This window comes from Pocillopora verrucosa, chromosome 6, assembly GCF_036669915.1.
Source record: "Pocillopora verrucosa isolate sample1 chromosome 6, ASM3666991v2, whole genome shotgun sequence".
Taxonomy (NCBI): Eukaryota; Metazoa; Cnidaria; class Anthozoa; order Scleractinia; family Pocilloporidae; genus Pocillopora; species Pocillopora verrucosa.
Genome location: NC_089317.1, coordinates 9,646,839 through 9,667,706, shown reverse-complemented (window position 1 = coordinate 9,667,706; position 20,868 = coordinate 9,646,839). Strand labels below are relative to the sequence as shown.

The 20,868-nt window shown below is 37.8% G+C and overlaps 1 protein-coding gene across 3 annotated transcripts; it reads right to left on the bottom strand.

The window, feature by feature from the left end:
• Positions 1-62: 62 nt before the first annotated feature.
• On the bottom strand, positions 63-19,910 carry LOC131778484 (uncharacterized). Of its 3 annotated transcripts, XM_066169132.1 has the most exons (24): positions 19,759-19,910; positions 16,682-17,663; positions 15,660-15,977; positions 15,041-15,313; positions 13,298-13,591; positions 11,890-12,198; positions 10,472-10,753; positions 9,640-9,888; positions 8,850-9,146; positions 7,985-8,287; positions 7,841-7,870; positions 7,283-7,543; positions 6,742-6,894; positions 6,126-6,144; positions 5,753-5,789; positions 5,261-5,552; positions 3,599-3,709; positions 3,206-3,396; positions 2,437-2,559; positions 2,130-2,200; positions 1,788-1,828; positions 1,323-1,419; positions 879-978; positions 63-443 (listed from the first exon to the last, which is right to left on the bottom strand). In XM_066169132.1, exons 2-24 carry the CDS (start codon positions 16,713-16,715, stop codon positions 378-380), a joined length of 3,951 nt encoding a protein of 1,316 aa, XP_066025229.1. In that variant the 5' UTR covers positions 16,716-17,663; positions 19,759-19,910; the 3' UTR covers positions 63-377. The 3 variants fall into 3 exon arrangements, 2 of the variants coding, with proteins under 2 accessions (XP_066025229.1, XP_066025228.1); XM_066169131.1 differs by lacking the exon at positions 16,682-17,663; XR_010718040.1 differs by lacking the exons at positions 63-443; positions 879-978; positions 16,682-17,663 and having other exon boundaries at positions 2,130-2,225.
• Positions 19,911-20,868: the final 958 nt, after the last annotated feature.

Below are 20,868 nucleotides of genomic sequence, written 5' to 3'. Positions count from 1 at the left end.
GCATTCAATTATCTGCGTGCAATAGGGATGCACAACGCAATCCTAGCGAGTCAGCTTAAGACTCCCCTATCATTAGTAATTCTCCTAATCAGATTACCTTCGAGAGGTCTAAAGAAGAGGAATTAAAAAAAAATTAACATAAAGATTAGACACAATTTATCTTTTATTATTGGTTTTTTTTTTCATAACGGAAGTTTCTTTTACCATTGCACATTAAGAAATTCTGCCTAACTAATTAATTCTATTTAATTCCACGTCTTCGCTAAAAATGTAATTGAAGTCCTCTGCAGCAATATCTCTCCAAGGCCTCTGTAGGACGCAAGGCTGCAAGATCTGGTTAATTTTTCATTTTAGGAGAAGTTCTATATCCTGCTCGACTATGCTTCTAAATCCTTGACGCTTTCGTAGAGTCGGTTGTCGTAAGTTTCCAAGTTCAGCAGCCTCTGTAAAGTACAATAACAGCCGATATCTAATTCAAACTAAAAATACTCTAAAACTACGAACAAACACCAATTTTCAATCAGCAAACGGCGAAAATTGTGGATGTTTAGATCAAATAATACTAGATTGATTTCCGTCTTCATGGGTGCAGCGTGGTTCTTTGTTCAACACATTTCAACTTTGCCCTCTCGCTTTAACATGCACAATTTACTAGAGATGACATGGCGAGTTAGCCGCCTCTCCAAAGGTACAGGATTGAGATCAGTTTAAGGCATTGCCAGAGTATAAAAAAAATCTGGAAGATTGATCTTGATACTTATATGATATGCATCTGTTCAAATGTTACATTCTTTGACCTGGCCCCAAAAACCTGATCCCCAGGGCAAAGCTTCCAACATTGAAATAAAGTAGTTCTAATGTAGATTTCACTATCATACCTTGCGTTGGTTTTCCATTTCTTTGAGTTCGTTCTTCAAACTTTGGAAAGTTGGTCTCTTTTCGGGATCGTCCTCCCAGCACTTTGTCATAATTGCGAATCTAAATCATCGAGAGTGCAATCATGAATGCAATGAATGCAATCAGTCTCGTATATCTCATTGATATCTTGGTATAGGGAGAACTGACTCTGAAAGTCTTCAGTTTGAGTAGACTTTAATCTGTAAAGCGCATTCTAAAATGTACCGACAGGAGGAAGAAAAATCTGTGCAATATTCAAGTAAAGGAATATTCTGTACACTTTTCAAGTTTATTTTTTATAGTTGAATCTCAGAGGTGCTTGCAGAAATAAAATAGGTTCAAAATCAAAAACGAGATCATGCGCGCAGCAGAACACCACAACATAACTGGCGTCATGAAATCACAGCAATATAAGAGTCTCATACAAATCATCATCCACGTGCTGTGGTTTAGGCATTCTGTATCCCTCTTGTAGTGACTTGATAATTTTCGTGCCATCCACCTTTGGATACGGTGTACCACCTGAAAGAGACCGTTTGCTGTTACTAAAAGCAAACTAACACATACCCAAGCGTATTCCTTTTTGGATCTTTCTTGGTTGAAATAGAGCCATACACACCACATCCATAATCATACTGAACTGTTTATTATTTTTTTTATTTCATGGAAACGACCAACCCGTACAAGCTACAGACTGGTCACAACATAGAAGTATGTAAATATTCTTTGCTTTAATTTCCTTAAGGTAAGAACTTCAGGCAAACTCACCCAAACCTTAAAAAATTGCACATGAAATGCCAGCCATTGTTATTCCAAGAGTTAACGCAGCTTTAAAATGAAACTTGGCGGCTTCATTAATGACTTGGTCTTTGACCACCCAGATGACTCACCTATTGTAAAAATCTCATAGAGAAGAACCCCATAGCTCCACCTGTTCAGAAAAATCGCAAAATTTTGATATTTAAGGCTTTCAATGGAAAATCTTTGAAAATTTCGGCCTAGCGAACTATTTACAAGTATTACAAAATTCACAGCATGGATGATGCAGGAAGTAAGGACAAACTAGATCCTCGTGGTCTCACGTGATTACTCTCCCCCATAAGATGACTTTGGTTCAACGTCACTGACCACCCCTCCCCACTACTCGCATTCATAAATTTACTCCCGCCAAAGGAATACAGTTCACCCTGAGAAGTCTTCATTAGGTCTAAATAACTCAAGCGTATACTCACACATCACTTTTCGTAGTATATTTTCCATACAAAAGAGCTTCAATGGCAGTCCATTTTACTGGAAGAGGCCCCTAAATTAACGTCACAACGAACTGGCTTAAAACCTGAATAAAAGGCTTTTAGTTATGTTGCAACATTAAAAATTAGGACATTAACTTCGATTCTGATATCTAAGTTTACAAGACAGTCCTAAATTAGAATAGCAGAGCAATTGGATAACCAAGTTATTCACCTTTGGGAATCTATAAAGTAATATCTGCACAGCCTTCTTCATCACTTTGCATTGTCAAGGAGAATGGTTTAGTACCTTTGTTTTTCTTTCGTAAATCCTTTCCTGTTGCACATCTCTGGCCATACCTAAGCCTGTCAATTTACACGTTTCTTTTTCACCCATCAACACATTTCGGGCCGCAAGGTCTCGGTGAATAATCTAGGAAGAAACCATGTCTATATGACTTCGACCCGCATAGACGATTAGCGTGGACTAATTAAAAAATATCAACTTCATAGCAAGATGGATCCAGTGATATAGCACCATAAAACCTATAAAGTACATACTATAAAAATAACAAAAGTTCCCACAGTTTTTGTTGGGATAGGCGAGCGCAAGCCTTTAAACACAACACAAAACTGACGGTGTTTGCTTTACTGAACTGCCTGCCTCTGCGTTACCGCAGTCCTCCAAGCAAACTGCGCCTTATCGTTGAGCAGGTAATAAGCTATAGTGAGGCAAACGAATTTACAGTGGATTAAGCAAAATCCAAAAATTAACGGGAAAAACCAGGAAAAGTGGGCAAAGCAAGCTAGGGAGTAATGAAAATATTTACTTCGATTTCTCCAGCTCGGGTTCTCTCGCGGCTATTCTATTGTGGGCCGTATGAGAAAGACTCTTATTCCCAACGTTTGACGAAATTTGCCAAAAATATTACCATCCCCTCCCCAGTGCAAGAAGGGATGTAAACAAAATATGCAAATCGAGAGCCCGAATGAAAGCCAGCTGAAATGAATAATCGGAAAGTGGAGGCCTTTGCCGATTGTGACACCATGAAAAATTTAGCAATGAGTTGGTTACTTACAGATTTCGATGACAAGTAACTCATTCCATCAGCGATTTGCCAAGCAAACTTCATCAGCTGTTCAGACATCAGATTTGCCTGTGGTTTGATATCCGGGTCTTTGTAATAAGTGTCATTCAATCCACGGCTCCTCCTCAAGTAACCGAGCAGATTGCCAAAGGGAGCGTATTCAATTAACACCAACAACGGTCCTCAGAAGAGAAAAATATGTTGAAAGCAACTTGTTAATCTCCTTCCATTTTCAACTTTAATGTCGCTTTTCAAGAATAATAATTCTAAGTTTATCATAATTTGAGAAAAAAAAGGTCGATACAGAGAAATACTCTTGATATGCACGTGAGAAACTCTTACAACTATCCAAACCAACCAAATGTTAAACTACTCTCAATTTACCTGATTTCGTGACGCACCCCAGAAGTGTGACGACGTACGGATGAGGTTTGAGTTGTTTCATCAACTCTAGTTCAGACAGCAAATCCTTCTTCTCTGAATCAGTAGCTTCGTCTGAAAGATTGTTAAGTTTCAAACCATTTTTTTTCGGAAATTTATAAAAGATAACAGTTGATTATTTCGCAAACGGTGATATATGCGGAGGAGCTATGGAATTTAACCATGATTGAATGACTTGCCGGCTAAACGATTTTGAGAGAGATTAACGCTTTTTCGCTGCAGTTTTATCATAAATGGATTAAGATAATGTTGATACGGGGGAAGAGCAATTTTTGTCAGCATTACCACTAAATATGTTCTAAAGTATACCGATTAACTGCTCTCCTTGCGTACGATCTGTAATATAATTGTGGAATCGTCATCGCGTTATGGTCTCGACATGATACAAAATTAAACTCAAATCGGACGGATATAACCCACTTAAGTCTTTTCAGTTGTATTATTGTATGTACAGCCTGTTTTCATACTTGTTAACGTATCAAATAAACAGATTACGATGTCTCAAAATATACCTCCTCAAAGGAGAGGAGTCGTCGTCAGCGGAGATGGAAATTGTTTTACCGAGTTGTTGCTCTTTGGGAGGATGAAATAAGCAATGAAAAACAAAAGGAAATCCCTCGGCCAAGAGATAATTTGTCGAGAAAAATCCAAAGTTTTTCGAGCTGCCACTTTTCTCCTCGAACTCCATGAAGGATCTTGCCGGTCATGAAAAGCAAGGTCACGGGAGCTCCGGCAGAAAATGTGGACGTTTATTTATTCAGTTGTGCATTGCCCCTCAAGGACCCATTTAGATCTACTCATCGTTGCATAAGAAGGGATTCAGTTTTAAGTCGATTATCAACGATGGTTCGTTCTCATTGATCACAACAAAGAGGGAATGTAGGTGTTTAATCACTTCATATATCACCATAATATTTAATGCTCAAGCACACAATTTCAATCTCCTGCTGCTTCGAGGTAGCTGTTTGTAACGTTTTTTTGTTTAACCAAGCCTATAAAAAAGCTAGACTTAGACTTAACACAAGTAAATAAAACTGACAAGGCTTAGTTAGTCATTTCTTGGCGATTTATAGCTGATATTTCTAAAGTTCGCGATCATTACGCGATGTCAATTTCACTAAACCCTTGCGCATAGAGAAAAGGTAATCGCTAGATTTTACTACATATTTCACGGTTGTTCAAACAAAACCTTGAGCTACCTTGTATCAAAATTACGCACACCTACTTATGATATAACAGCGACAAAGAAGCGATGATCTCTCACCAAAATGTTTTTTGGACGTCGAAACAACCTTTCACCATACATTTCTTTCTAGCGAGTTGTAATGTTTTCCCCGAGGCGATCCCAGATGTCTTTGCGCAAACACAAGGATCCGATTACTGGCAACCCATTGATTGGGAGTGAGATTTCACATTAAGACATTTGAACTCTTAAAAAAACAAGAACGAACACAAATGTATTCTATAGTGCTTCTGGCCTCAAGCTAAGAACGTAGCTGAATATTGGCCATGATTCCCATACACATACAGAAAAATATTATGCAGAGGCATACAATTTTAAACAAAGAGATTCGACAAATTCAAGCAAGAAGTAGAACTTGACACCTTTCAACATTTTAACTGCCACCACTGTCTTCTCAGATCCTCCGTGTAGACCTATGACTGTTGCCTTGGCAACCTGACCGAAAGCACCTTTTCCAACGATCTTTTCGATAGTCACGCGTTCTCTCGGAATCTCCCAGGAGCGTGATGATGGATCAAGAGATGCGTACTCGCTGTACTGTTCAGTGCTGTGTGGACTGTTCTGTCGTGTGGCATCCATCATGAATGATGAACGAGTTCTGTCATCCAATTCCATATAATGCATTTCGCGAGGTTCATCTATTTCAAGTTCCATCTTGGAAACAAAATTGACTTTACTTTCGAACTTTAAAGATAACCTGTCTCCCATGATAAACTTTTAAATGAACTATCTTCCACGAACAGTGGTGCATACAATGATATATTTATTTTAAAAGTAAGCAACAAGTCGAGCAAAGGATTTTTAAACTGAAATATGCAGGCAATTTATTAACCAAAAATGGAACATGTACTCACTTTCACTCCTCTTTGTTTAGTTGATTCTTTATACATGCTAAAACAATAATACAGATTAGATCAAAAAATTATACTAATCAACTACATATTATTTGGTTTGAGTAGAACTGATCTAAAGAATCATGCTTAACGGTTGCGTTCTTTACAACTTGTGATCAATAAAGTAGTAATAGGAAGCAGTCTGCTGAATATGATCCTTAGTACGGGGAAAGACCCCTAACTCGTATGTAAACGTAACTAATAAGCATATAAGGATTTGTTATATGGTTACGTGGTTCATATGGTTTAATTTTAGTTCAATTGGCAAATGCTTTTAAACGTCTCCACTGCCTCACGATGAGGATATAGTCATAAACCTTCCTAACGGGCTTACCTTTCCTTTCCTGCTGTCCCTTGAGGAAAAAAAAAAGGAAGTCAGTGAGATGCAAAATAAATAAACAAAAGAAATGAAGGCACAGGGAGAAACACAACGAGGAAGTGCGATCTAACGAAACAAATTTAAATTGATGATATCTGAAAAGCCCTCATAAAGTCTCAGTACGTAAATGTTTGAAACTATGTACAAGCCATTAATCAGCATGAAGAATAGCAAGGCAAGGCAAAATGTTGCTCTAATACTAATGACAAATCATCGTACATAAAGCTTGTTAATGATAACAGCTGGGTAGCGGGTAAATGTATTCACTAGCTACCCGCTCGTAGCCTTTTCATAAGCGTCATTCTACTGTGAGCTTAGGGGTAATTGTAAATTCTCGTCAAATTGGCTGACTTCTACGAAATACGAAGTAACACAAATTGGAATAAACCTTAAAATTCAGGAAAATACAAAGAACTGAAACAGTCTTAACCTTCAAAATTTCCCTAGAAAGCCCAGACCTCCCTCGGAAGAGAAAGCCCACTAGGCGTTCACGACTACCCGCCTACCATTCAAAAATACCCAATTGTATCCAATTTTTTTATAACCACTGCTTGCACGGTCTTATACTTACCTCTATGTTCGTTCTTTCGAAGCTTAAAGAAATAGAATACCAGGACGAGAATGCCCAGGAGAATAAGACCAGTAAGTGAAACAATGACAGCAATCATCCAGCCTTTTAACGGTTCACCATCACTTCCTGCTCCTGGAATAGGGCCAGCCGGAACTAAAAAACATTGACAAACGCATAAAATTCTCCTTACGGTCTACAGATATTTCCTACAAAGTGAACTCTGAAAACTTTATCGCTTGAGTTGGGCAGATTTCCAGGACTTTCCGGAACTTTCTAGAACTTCCAAGGATCTGTAATTTTTTTCAATGACTTTCCAGTCCTGGAAAATGACAAACTCAAATTACATGACTATCCAGGTTTTCCAGAACCCATACAAACCTTGTGACTTACGGGCAAGCATGACTGAAAAGAAGCCTGCTAGTCAGTGCTGGTATTACCTCTCCCCGACACGTTTCCAATCTTCCCAAGGGCGGAGAAACGCGCGTTCTGAAGCTCTCATAATTAGGACCTGCTTGCACGCTAATCAAATTGTACCACGTACCTGTATCACTATAAACATAAGCCGGAGCAGACTCTCCTGGTCGTCTCATATCCACTCTAAATCTATATGAGCTGTCAGCTTTCAGATCGCTCACTTTAAACTCTGATACAGGTCTTTTCAGCTGAGAGGCTCCCTCGACAAGCTCCCAAGAGCCCTCTCCTCCCTGCTGAATCTCAACAGTCGCAGTTGTTACTTTGTCATCTGCTATCGTCCATTCCACCAGTATGATAGAGGCGTCGTCCGATGCTCTGAAAGCTTTCACTGAAAGAAAGGACGGAAGAAGGACAGTTTAGCTTACGTATAGCGGTACCCCCCCCCCCTCCACGCTGCACCTAAGGAAAATTCTACTACGAGCTATGAAGGCGTAAACAGTCTGCATGCATGCCAAGTTGTCCTGCTAGCTGTAGTTTATTCCAAGTACACCTGTAAACCTGGTATACCTACTAGGAGGGTGTCAATGGCGTTAACAGTTAGCCGTAAAACGACCCAATTTTTAACCGTTAGACGTACAAATTGACAGATTTCAATCGCTAATACTGAAATATTTTCTAAACATACCAGTTCCTCTGTCCGGAGGTATCTGGGACTCTAAAAACGAGCAAACAAAAAACCATAAGAACAATTGTCATTGCCATCACGTAATATTTCATAACATTCCCAAACATTCTATGATTTACTTTGTTTATATATAGTTATTGTTACCCGGTGTTTTATACTCCTTTGGGTCTGACAGTTGGCTTTGGCCAATATTATTGGAAGCTTGAACGGAGAATTCATACACTGTTTCCGGGTAAAGTCCGTGTATAGTGTGCATGTTAATATCTGGGTGACCAACAAACTGTTCCACAAAGTCTCGGTTGCTTTGTTTGACGCGATAATGGATTGTGAACTCTTGATCATATCCTCCACTGTATCCAGGTGTCCAGCTTACAATGACACTTACAGTTTTCGAATTTTGGTCTCGAAACGACTTCACGTCTACATTAATTGGTTTATCTGGAACCCCTGCCAAGAAAGTGACTCAGTTTCAGTTTAGGGTGGTGAAAATCTATTTAAGATAGTCCCACTTAGTTTACATTTTAAATAATTTTTCCCTAGCGATGGATGAGCTGGGGTGGCGCTGGATTGGTCTCTTCTAAGTGCTGCATGATCACACTAATGGAAAACCTCCCAGGATCTTTAAGTAGTAGTAATCTTTACAGAGGATGCCAACGTCACGAAGTGGTTTACAGAAGGGTCCTCAGTTAAACACCTGCCAAAGACTCTTACAGACGAAGATCTCTAAGGATCCTTGAATCCTGTGTTCAGCGGTCATGTAACGATATGTATTTCTTTTTTTTTTTTAATACTTGCTGGTGATGATCTGAAGGTGGGATTCACATTTGTTAACACAGACATTTTGTATACTTCGGCCAATTTCTTCATAGTTTTCCTGGTATAACGCCATGAAATGTTATGCAAACCTCAAAGAATGATAGTTGCCAATTTTTCTGTTCCTTCGTGAGACTACAATCTGAGGATCACACAGACAATTTGAGAAAAAAGTTAACCCCAGGGTCCTACTTACCTCTTTCCCTTATGGTGTATTGCTGGTTGTCACTGCCCAGAAGATTTACGGCGACGCAATAGAAATGTTCCCCTATTGCATTGACTGTAACCTTCAATACACTGGTGTCTCTCTCCTTAATGATACTTTTCACTTTTTCATCGTTCAATGAGTTCAGATCTTGTCCATTAAGTTTACGTTTCCATGACAATGACGGTGAAGGTTTTCCGCTAACGATACAGGTTAAATCGACTTGCTCGCTTGCTGCACCAGGTATTTGAGTGCTTGTAGGGGTGGATGTGGAAATGATCGGACGTACTGTTGGAAAGCAATTACTCCAGTTTATCCAAACTGTGAGAAACATTTTTCTGAATGTTCATTTGTCTCTGATTTCTAGTGATCACCATGAATTTTCGCAACTATGCGACCTTTGAAATCAGGGTTTTTTTTGGACATAAAATTTTTTAGCCTGCACGCGCGTTTCTTGACCAAAAGTAAGTTAAAAGCCTTGAGCAAAGCAAGAAGGCCAGCGGTCTGCAAGGAATCTGGCAGACCACTTGCAGGCCTGTTGCCGGCTAGCGTTGCCCAAAGCATCAAACTTATTTGCAGGCAAAAAACCGGCTCTTACTGCAGAACCAATGACGAAAGCTTGTCCGCCGGCTGATAATTTCACTGACATTGGATTCCCTAGTTTCAAACACAAGACACTGTTAACTGGATTTAATGATACATCCACTACTGCCAAAGATCAGACACACCCAAGTCCTACATGGAAACACGACTAACACATCTAACGTGCACGAGAACTTACTCTGGACATTAAGAGTGATTTCTTTCCAATCCTCGCCAAGTTCATTTCTAGCAACACATCTGTAGGTTCCATCATTCTTGCCACTTATGTTGCGTATGATGCACTGCTCACCCAAGCAGTTTAATTCATCTTCTATCTTTCTCCAAGTGATTGTTGGCTGTGGCACTCCCTTTGCACGACATGTCATTGTAACATCGTTTGTTTCATTAACTGTGAATGCTCTTTGATAGAAGGTGATTGTTGGTGGATCTTTTGTAAAACAAAAAAATAAGAGAGATAAGTGACAAATAAAAATTACTGCAGGTGATGAAGCTATTAAAACAATTTTCCACGAGGTGCGAAAGAAATCAGAGATTACTTTGGTTTTGCTTTGACTTGCTTTGTGATTGGTACAAAAAAACTCGTGCCACTCTCTGAACCAATCAGATACAACACCAAAACCAATCACGAATTGGTCACCCACGTTTTCCCGCGCTTTAGGCGGTTTGGTTATTTTAGTTTGAGTTCTCAATGGCTCTCAACCCTTTAACTCTTATTAAAAGTTCTCATTAGCAATTCTCCTTACTGTCTGCTATGCAATTCTTATGATCTTAGTTGAGAGAATTCGGTATTAGATCAACTAAAACTCCCCTGATTGATATTTTCTCTATTCTCATCATTTGTCTGCTTGATATTGTATTGATATTGTAAGGAGATATTCTGTCTTGATCACTCATGGGAGTAAAAAGGTGAAAGGTATTTTCCTTTCTTCTGATTGGCCATTGAAATTACAATGGTTTAGGTTTTGCAACACGCAATTGAAAAGCACTCTAAAAAAATTAATGTAACTTACGCTTAATAAGTAATTGTGCTCTGGCAGGAGGTCCTTCTCCTAGAGAGTTGGTTCCAGTACAGGAATACCATCCTGCATCAGCCTGAGTCACTGAAGCCTTTGTGAAAGTTGTTGTTACGCAGGCACTGCAACTTTCTCCAGGTATGTCAACTCCATTGAACTGCCACTTTTGTGAAAGGGTGGGCGGATTGCCGATGGTTTTACAAGAGAAGGTTGCTTCTTGTCCCTCAGACAGTGCGAGGTTTTTCGGATGATCAGCATCAGACTGAACAACTGGTCGATCTGAAGATTTAAAAAAACATCATTGAAACTCTATCTCAAAAGTAAATTGATGAAATAGTCTGATACACAAAGAAAAATGCCAAGGTTACTTAATTTCATAGATCAGTGACCCAAATTAAATTGGCAATGAGTAATAATCAAAGTGGATCTAGCACAAATCACTTTCAAATTCAAACGAAAATTAGACAGCTACACAAAGCAGGGGCATAAAATTTGGATTTAGCACTCTGTCAATACCAGCACTACAAGTTAGACCCTGGAATGTGATTGAGTCATGTGGCCCGTTTAATTAGAGCTTCTCCCAGTTCTGTAAGATGACGCAGCTCACAAAATTATCCCTCCCCCTAATTGAGATGCTATTCCAACTCAAGATCCCCCCCTGCATTTCATCAGGCTTCTCACTGATACCCATTATACTCTTGGGTAGAAAGAGGATCTGCAAGAGTAAAGTGTCCTGTCTAAGAACATAACATAGTGACCCACGTCAGGCTCAAGCCAGGAGCTTTTGAGGCAGATTCCAGGGAGCTGACTGTAAGGCCATTGCACATGTCACCCACTTCTATAAGGGCGAGCATGTACTGACAGTATTAAAAAGAATTAGGAAATTCTCTGATTTCTAAAAGCATAATTCACAGAGTGATAGCAAAGCTGTTAATTAAATAAAGGTATTGTTAAATAATTTAAGAAAATGAAGTACAGTATCAGTGTCTCAGTTGAACATCAACATGATCACAAGTCAATCACATTAAAAAACATTTCCTAACAACCCTTGAAGAATCAACAATTTTGCAACCGGTCTATAAGAGTTTTAATTTAACACTACCATGTAATGTACACATACAGTGATTTTACTGTGCTAATTGCCCTCAATTATATGAATAAGGCGCAAACTGAAAAACACACAAAAAAACAAAAAACAAAAAAAACCACAAGAAAACAGAGAGAAGAGACAGGACAGTGTCCTGTCCACCTTTGTCTGCAACAACTGTAGCAGATATTGCCGAGTTGGAATTGGGTTCTGAGGCCATACATAGCATTGCATTAAGACCAAACTCAGCATTTTCCATGATCTTACAAGAAAAAGAGGATGGTTGCTATCCTAACAAAAATCCCTATTCATTTGATCAAATACTTACAGCGCACTTCAAGATCTGTGGTTTGCCTCCTCTGACCAGCACTGTTGAAAGCCACACAAGAGAAAGTCCCATTCTGCTGCCAGGTTACTTTATCAATAGTCAGATAAGAAAGAGTTCTCAAAAGTTTAGAATTTTGAACTGGTGCAACTTCAGTTGTAATATTGTATGATGTGCCAGTCAGATTTTTTTCACCCAGCTTCCAAACAATTTGAGCATAAGGTTTGGCTTGAACTGTGCATGCGTAGTTCACCGTTTCATTTTCAGTTTTTGTTTGTTTGTTTGGCAAATTACTCTGGAATGAAGGTGGCACTGTAAAATAAAGACAGGCAAAATGTGTTAATTAAATTAATTTTACACAAGATAAATTCATGGCCTCACTTCATAGATTTGTAATACAAAAAATTAAAAGAACTTTAAATACAAAGCTACATAAATTTCTGGCTGTGGAATTACGCGAACAACAGCTTTAACATAAGAGATCAATTGCAAAAAAAAATTAATTTTGCACAAGATTAAATCATGGCCTCACTTCATAAGTTATACTGGAGACAAAGATCAATTGCCAGGGAAATGTGCATGGGGTGTTCATTTGGCAATGGATATAATCACAGAATGCTACACATTATACCCAGAATAGTCTGGCTAAATTTCTGTGGCCTGACCTTTCTATTTATCTTTCCAAAACAAACAAAACTGTGATTTCAGGGAGATCAACAACACAAGAAAAAAATGTACTTGTTTCCTTGGATCCTTCCCGGCCAGAACAACCAGCCATGCAATCTCTGAGAAATTTTGAGACAGCCTCATTACTTTGAAAAACAGTGTACTCACATGGACATAATAGTTGAGAGACTGAGTAGATGACTAATATTTTTGTAATGAAACTTTACGTAAGCAATTTAAGGAAAATGAAGCATGGTTGATCTCAATTCACATGTAATTTAACATTGCCGTCATTGAAACAGAATAGGGGCACTTAGCACTTATTGGAATAGGGGAGTTTTCATAAGGAGGTCCTCACTGGATTGAGGAAGCTTTATACTCAAAATGGGCACTGATTAGAATAGTGGTACTTATTGCCAAAAAAAAAATTTAGGCTTAGTACAGAGGGGACGCTTATTGGAAGGAGGGCACTAAATATAATCACTGTCAGTGGTAAATTGGATCAAACCTAAAAATGCAAGAAAATGAAACTGCAGGGGCCTTCACCCCCAAATTTTCCTAAGGAGCCCAAACCCCCTTGGCAACAAGAGGCTCTCCAGACCTTCTCTGCCTGCTACTCTAGAGCACCCATTGGCATCAAATTTTAATTAAACCAGTATCATGACTTGCATAAGATAGCAAAATCAGCAAACATATTTCACAAATTTACAACATGGTCCAGTTCATAACAAATAACATAACTTACAGTTGACCAATAAGAAAGCAGATTTTCTATTTCCAGTTCCAACCTCATTTGTACCATCACACGAGTATTGCCCAGCACTTCCCTTCTTAGCATTCTTGATCGTCAGTCTGCTTTGTGTATCACTAATTTTCAAAGTTTCAAAATCTTGTGAATTGGATATCTCATTGCCATCCTTAAACCATTTGTATGTGGTTGCAGTGGGAAATGCTTCTGTGATACACAGAAATGTGGTAGTACGACCTTCTACGACAGTTTGATTACTGCTCAAACTGTTTGTTTTGTGTGCAGGACGGACTGTAAGATAAAAATATGAAAACATTAAAGGGAAATCTTTATCATTGGCTTACATAAGGATTAAATGATAAAGCTACAGTACACTTTACAGCCCTTAATGTATACTTCTGTTATAGACTGGACTTTCTATTGGTTTCCCAGCCTAATAACCCATGCAGAATGTAACAAAATCGTGAGAATTGTTTATCAACCACAAACTAAAGGTGAGAGTCTTACAAACTTTTCTTGTGTTCTTCCAACATCTCAAGTGGGTTATTACACCCAGTAAATCAGTAGAAAATTAGATAAACTGCTTTTACAAAATGAAGTTAAAACATTTCCATTTTCTATGGTGCAGTAATCAATAGTTTTTTTCCCAATCAATCAGCAGGCAAAATATCTCAGTTATTTACCCCTTTAACTCCAATGAGTGACCAAGACAGAATTTCTCCTAAGAATATCAATACAATATAAACAAAATAAATCATGAGAATAAAGAAAAATATAAATTTGGAGATAATTAGTTGATCCAATACTAAATCCTCTGAACTAACATTATAAGAATTGTATGGTTGACAGTAAGGAGAATTACAAATTTGATCTGGGAGTTGAAGGGTTCATAAACAGGAATAGTCACAACAATTTTCAATCTTTCTCAAAATTACCTTTACAAGAACAATTGACAAAATGATCCCATGAACATGAAGAAAATGTTTTAACAGATGTCCTGGGAGATAATGTTCAGGACTGACTGTCAATGACATTCATTCTTTGTATAACAGGTATCATAAAATGTCCTCATAGATAAAAATTCAACTAAAGACCACATCATTTTGACTTTTAACTGAAGTATTGTGAAAATGTGGTTTGTTTTGAAATTACAGAACACACCAAAAAAAGAAATTAGGTGAACTTGAATTCAATCCTGGACTCACAAGAAACAGACTTCTGAAAGTTCAAAACCTCTTCTACATGTTACTATTCATGCATGTCTTTGTTGGCCATTTCAATCTGAGAATTTGTCCCTGATCCCCTCTAAATAATGTATATCAACTGTACATGTATGTCATCCAATATTTATTGCATTCAGTCTTGGATATACATGTACATTTTCAAAAGATAAGTACACATGTGATTGTTTGTCTCACAATGTGGTCACTATGCTCGTGGATCGTGATGTTTGAACTGCATACTGCTTCTCTTTTTTAGGCCATGAGGCAGATTGTGTAATTGCATCACCTATCAACTGTTGTGCTCAGCTGTGACTGGATGTACATGAAAATGCACTGTAAGTGAGTTTCCCAAAACTACTAACTTTTTCTTAGCAGTTTATCAGATATCTTTCTTTGTTGGCCATTTTGACGAGTTTGTAAGCTGGTCATTTCCTTCATGTTACTGACCATCTATTTAACATTGTATCATAATAGTAAACAAAATGTATAAAATAAACTATCCAGGGAGTTGACTTACATCTAACTGTAACCTGAACAGTGTAAGAGTCACTGTACGGGCCAAGAGTTGGAACATTAATAACAGCTTCACATCTGTACGTCCCTGCATCATTCCTGCTGGCTGATGTTATTGTGTAGTTGGAGTTATTTGGATCTTCCGGAATCTTTACATCATCTTTATACCACCTGTAAGTGGGTTTGGGGTTGCCACTAGCAACACAAAACAATGTTCTTGTGGCACCTTCATCCAAAGTTGGAGCTGTTGTAGTTTTGAGTGTAATTATCGGGCTCACTGTGTAAAAAAAATGAATTTTTATCAATACAAAGGTCAGATAATCATGGGATTATTACAGCATCCTAAAATAGTTTTGAATTACCAGATAGAAGAGTTTTTATACTGGGGTTCAAATCTGTCCATAAGCCTTGACACACTTGACAATTTTTATATTCTTATTGCAATGATCAGCAAAAATTACCAGGTGTGCTTGACACAACAATGGCAATTTCCGTGGATTGCTATGATGGGCATGTAGGATTGCTGATATCTGGTGTCACCAGCTTTAGTTAAAAAACATCAAAACTAAGAAATATTTGTGCCACCAATATTAATAGTAATTTAACTTAGTTAAAGAACTTACCAACAACAACTAGTTTAGCAGTATCCTTAATCACAGGAGGGACACCAGAAGTGAAAAACACTTGACAATCAATATCACCATTGTCCTTTGTCTGAACGTTGGATATTCTAAGTGTTGCATCCCCTGATACCTGATATTGTGAATTGAGAACAATAGCTTGTCCACTTGATGGTTTAGTAGCAACCCAATTATTATTGTAATACCAAATTATTTGACTGACTGTTTTCCCATTTCTGTTGAAATTCCACTTCAAGGATGCAGCTTGACCCTTTAACTGATACACAGGACTGTTTGGTTTATTTGTGAAACTTTGACTGTCTGGAAATATACAAAGGAAGAAAAAAGAAGTTTTAATGACAGTAAAAGGATAAAAGACTATCAAGAGAAATTCCCAGTGTGCTTTATTCTATGGTGCCAGTTAGGAACTCGTATCTCAAAACATGGTAAGTAGAGAATTTTAATCAAGTTTTTTTTTTTTAAGATGGAGATGACAATTTTTAAGAGTTGAAGCATTCTTCTATTTTAACCTTTTAACTCCCATGAGTGACCAAGACAGAATTTCTCCCTACAGCATCAAAACAAAATCAATTAAGTAGAAAAGAGATGAGAATAAAGAAAAATTTCAATTTCAAAGTTCTCAGAAATTGCATCTTAGATTTCTATAGCAGGTAGAAAGAGAATTATTAACAAGATCTTGGACATGATAAAAAGAAAAGAAGATAAGAAGCACTCGAGAAGTTTACAGAGCTTGAAAGATTTGTAAGAGTTGCTGCTTACATAAGTGAAAACAACTCTAACCTCCTAACAACAGAGAACTCTCTACAACTTTCCAAGTGCTTTTTATTTCAATAAAGACACTGTTAATTCAATAACATCCTCAACACAGTATTTTAAAAGTTGTACCAAGAGAAGTCCCCTCTACTACTACTACTGCTACCGCTACCGCTACCGCTACCGCTACTACACTTTACTCATTTAATTTTGTTATCAACAAGTATATTGGGAAGATGAAGCAGGCTTACTTATCAAAATATTCCACAAAAGAAAGTCAGTCATCTTGGAATGAAATTGAATTGCTGGACTTGAATGGGTACCCTGTGCCACATTTCAACAATTTATGCAAGAATAGTGCAAAATGAACATCAGATGACTAAAAAATGTCCCTTTAGCTGAATGAAGTGCAAATAACATATGTTAGAGCAGACGTGAATGAATCTTGCACTAGTGTAGCATAATGATCAATTTCTTCATAGCCTACAAGAATTATCCAAACATTTAATGGTTTGTAATCCTGAATTTACTTTAATCAGATTCCAAACTTAATTAGTAATATCATTAGAGCAATTGTAACAGCTGCATGGTCCTTGTTTTAAGTGTTTGATAAAATGGTTTGACTTAGTTGGTTTCCCAAGCAGCAGTTGTACATGCATGAATAATAAATTGCATTTTGTTGTAAGCAGTTCACTGATCACCAAAGCTGATGGCAAGTGATCCATTGCTTTCACTGCTTAACATTTCTGTATGATAATAACTTTGACCATGAATAAATCACTTGTGTTTTGGTTTATGTTGGAGCAAGACTCTTTTGAAATCAAACTAGCCATACACTTTCAAATAAACTAATATATAATTATTCACCGAATTATTCCTCAGTTGCTAAATTTATCACTATTGTTAAAGGCATGCTGCATAAGGCAAATACAAAATAGACTCGGTGTAAATTCACTGCAAGTTTGAAGAAGACTTAGTGAGATGCTCTTGAATCTAAAACAAACAAATAACTGCTGGACAATACATTTAAGATAAACCTAGTGATTGGGGCTCCGTATACAACAGGGCAAAGGTTACTAGCTGGTAAGTCAAAAAAAAACTTAATCACAAAATGTATTAAGCAATAATCTTGTTGAAGTGTTATCTTGTCCATGACAGCTTTCCAATGCAAGTATTAGATGTGAGATTGAATGTATCCTCATTTGTCCACCTTGTCCACAAACAACACAATCTCTAAGGAAATTAAAAACTGTATCTACCCTGTTCCTCAAAATTCATAATTACCTGTAATTAAATTTACTCTCTCACACTCTTGATTGAGCCTCATCATTTTCATATGCTCAAATTTTAGGAAACAGAAGATGGCCACTGCATAGCTCTTCCTAATTTACATAATCGATAATTGGCCCTTGGGCATTACCGCTGTATAATGCTTTGCTCTGATCTTGCTCTTAGCCAATCAGAGTGCCATTATATTGGCCACAAACCAAAGCTACATGATAAAAATATTTAATGAATGGAGTGCCATTTGAAATCATTAATACAAACAAAGTGTCCCAGTTGAATTAGGAACATTCTTCCCAAATTGAAAGTTTTAGTCACAAAACTCTCGGAAATGGAATTTAATCTTTTCAGTTATTGGTTGAGGGAAACTGCTTGTAGGTTAAAATTTGATGCTTATCATCATTTCTAAACACCTTGGGTCGGTTATTTAAACAAAGTTTAGCTGTGGTTTAACAAAACCATGTTTTAAACAATCTTCAATTTAGCTTAACCTTTTACCTAAACATATATTTTTGTGAACAGAGTCAAGAGGGCCGAAATCTAACAGAGCAGGGACATTCATTTGATGAAATCAACCCTCTTATTGCTAGAGGAGGCCTAAGGCTCACTGCCTCTGTAAAACCGTGGTTTTGGTTAGACCTCCCTTAAATATCCGGCCCTGAAAATCTGTCAGCAACACCAATGTCAAGGCTGAAATAGAATTTATTTTACATCAAGAGAATATCAACAGTTGATATATCCTCGTGTTTTAGATTGAGCGACAAATGAAATCCAGGTATTACTTCTAGGTTTCTACAATATATTTTCATGCTCGAATCTACGTCTCTTTATTCATCATTCCTCCATATATTTCCAATACACACCAATAGATTCCGATGGAAACGTGGTTTTTCGATGGAATGGGCAGAAGTCGATTTGTGACACCTTTCGTTGAATGGTGTGACGAAGACTATTTGTTTTTTTTTTTTTTTAGTTGACATTTCTGACATTCATTCCGTAAGTGATCATTCGATACTGAAGTACGAAGCACTTGCTTACCATGGACGCAGCTTGAGAGCCCTAAGCGACTATTTATTACCGTATTTTCCAAGCAACGAAAATAAAAGTATGCTCTCGTTAGCCTTTAAAATCCAAGAATTTTCGATGGTATTTCCGTCATGCGGGACGGAATAACTACGAATTCTATTTGGTCACACCACGTAAGATTGGAGCGTACTGAACGTCATAGTCTTGAAAGTCTGATTCATTTTACAAAAAAAGGATTGTGTCGTTTATGCATCCAATAAACTTTACAATAGATGAAGCTCTATCAGCCAAGCGCAAAGCAAAACTAACTAAAAAGAAATAGTGCGTCAAAACTCGATTGATGTTTGAAACTCTTGTGAGACGTTTCGTGACTATCAATAGATTTCTATGAACTGCATCGATTGACCATACGAGATAACTAACTGTTTACTTTCGCAACGATCACACGAATGAACGGCAGTTTTGAACATAGATTTCTGTGAATGGCCTCAATTGATTATGTGAGATAATCAACAATTCGTGTTGTGGCAAATCATTTATTTTGAATAATATGTTGAGTTAAAAGATATAAATAGACACTAACTGTTATTTCGCATCTACTTTGCCACAGTAAAATAAAACGATTTCCCTACTTTACCACGCATATTTGTAATTATCGCGTGATATATTTGAGAAAAACTCCACGGGATAAGATAGTGTTTCTTGCAAAAAATGTGAAACATAACGATCAAGTATCTGAGAATGTTTTTGTCACTTCCTACGAAGTGAAATCTGAAGCAGGCCAAGCCTAGTTAAAACTGAACTTTTCATATGTCGAAGTAAAGTAAATTCACAAATTACCAGATAATTTGATCCAGTTATTAAAGAAATGTATGAGAATCGCTTGGGGGACGCTTCCTAAGTTTCGCTTCTAAGTCAGAAGGCTTACATTTTGAATTTGTGTAAATCGAAAGTTTGGCGTCTGAATAGGGTCTCACATTACGTGCATGTATTTGCTTCACAAGTTGAAGATACTTACATACTTCCCGAACAAGGATATGTAGCAGCAGATAAAAGTTGCATATTCCTGTCAGGAACTCCATAGGTTTTAGATTACCGAATGTCTGTTTACGGCTGCTTTCAACAAGAAAATAACCATGCATACGTATATTTGTCTCTGCGGCACGAACCCTGGGGTCGACCTCGGTTTGGTGATTTTGTGCTATGCTTACTACTTACTATACTTAAGGAAGGCTTAAGGAGTCCGATTTAGGGACTTGTCAGAAATTAGCAGGGGGGAGGGGGGGCTGGGAATTTTAAATTTGGGTTCGGAAATTAGGTGACCCATCCCTGCAATGGGAGTGAAATTTGCTAACCCTCCCCTTGAGCTTGGCCTAAAATATCATGACCCTCCCCCTCTTGTATAAATGATAAAATCTAGTTCTTGCAATACACTAGGGTGCGTCAGTATTATGAAAACTCAAAATATATTTCTAATCTGTTCTTTGTCATGCTACATACATACATTTTCGATGACAGCATTAAGAGTCCGACTGATCACTCGACTCTCCTATTTCTCCCAATACAAAGTCTTCATCACTAGAACAAGTGGGTAATGCCTCATCCCCTTCATCTACCTCACATTCATCATGATCATCCACCTCTTCCAAATAAAGAACTTCCTTTTTCTTCTGTGGGTGAACCTCTACACGATCACGGGCATATATTTGCATGACCCTCCCCCTTTTAACTGCCCATTTTTCATGACCCCTCCCTTTTCTGAGGCTCAAAAAGTTGTGACCCCCCCTCTGTTTCCACCCCCCTCCCCCCCTGCTAATTTCTGACAAGTCCCTTATTTCCTTCGATCGCGGGACTTATTAAGAACGATCTTTTATGGCTAATGTGTTGCAAACTGGTGAACCTTCCACGTATATGTGAGTTCGACCAGACCTCTCACAAGATGTGAAAACTGAACTGAAACGGTCACTTCCGCTCTTTTAAGTTAAGAGCTTGATTTTTCCTGTACATTAAGTAGGGCTTTCCTGGATCTTAAAACCTTCGGATCCCGTGTGGAAAAATTTTATTTTGACTTTGAATCTCACCCAACAATTATCCAATATCACTCCTCCAAAATTCCGATGTGCGGGTC

Coding starts and splice junctions, on each gene's coding strand:
- LOC131778484 (XM_066169131.1), bottom strand. CDS start 19,882: ATGCATGGTTATTTTCTTGTTGAAAGCAGCCGTAAACAGACATTCGGT. Junction 8,288..8,849: donor ATACACCATAAGGGAAAGAG/GTAAGTAGGACC, acceptor CTTTCTTGGCAG/GGGTTCCAGATAAACCAATT. Junction 1,420..1,787: donor CTATGAGATTTTTACAATAG/GTGAGTCATCTG, acceptor GGTCTCTTTCAG/GTGGTACACCGTATCCAAAG.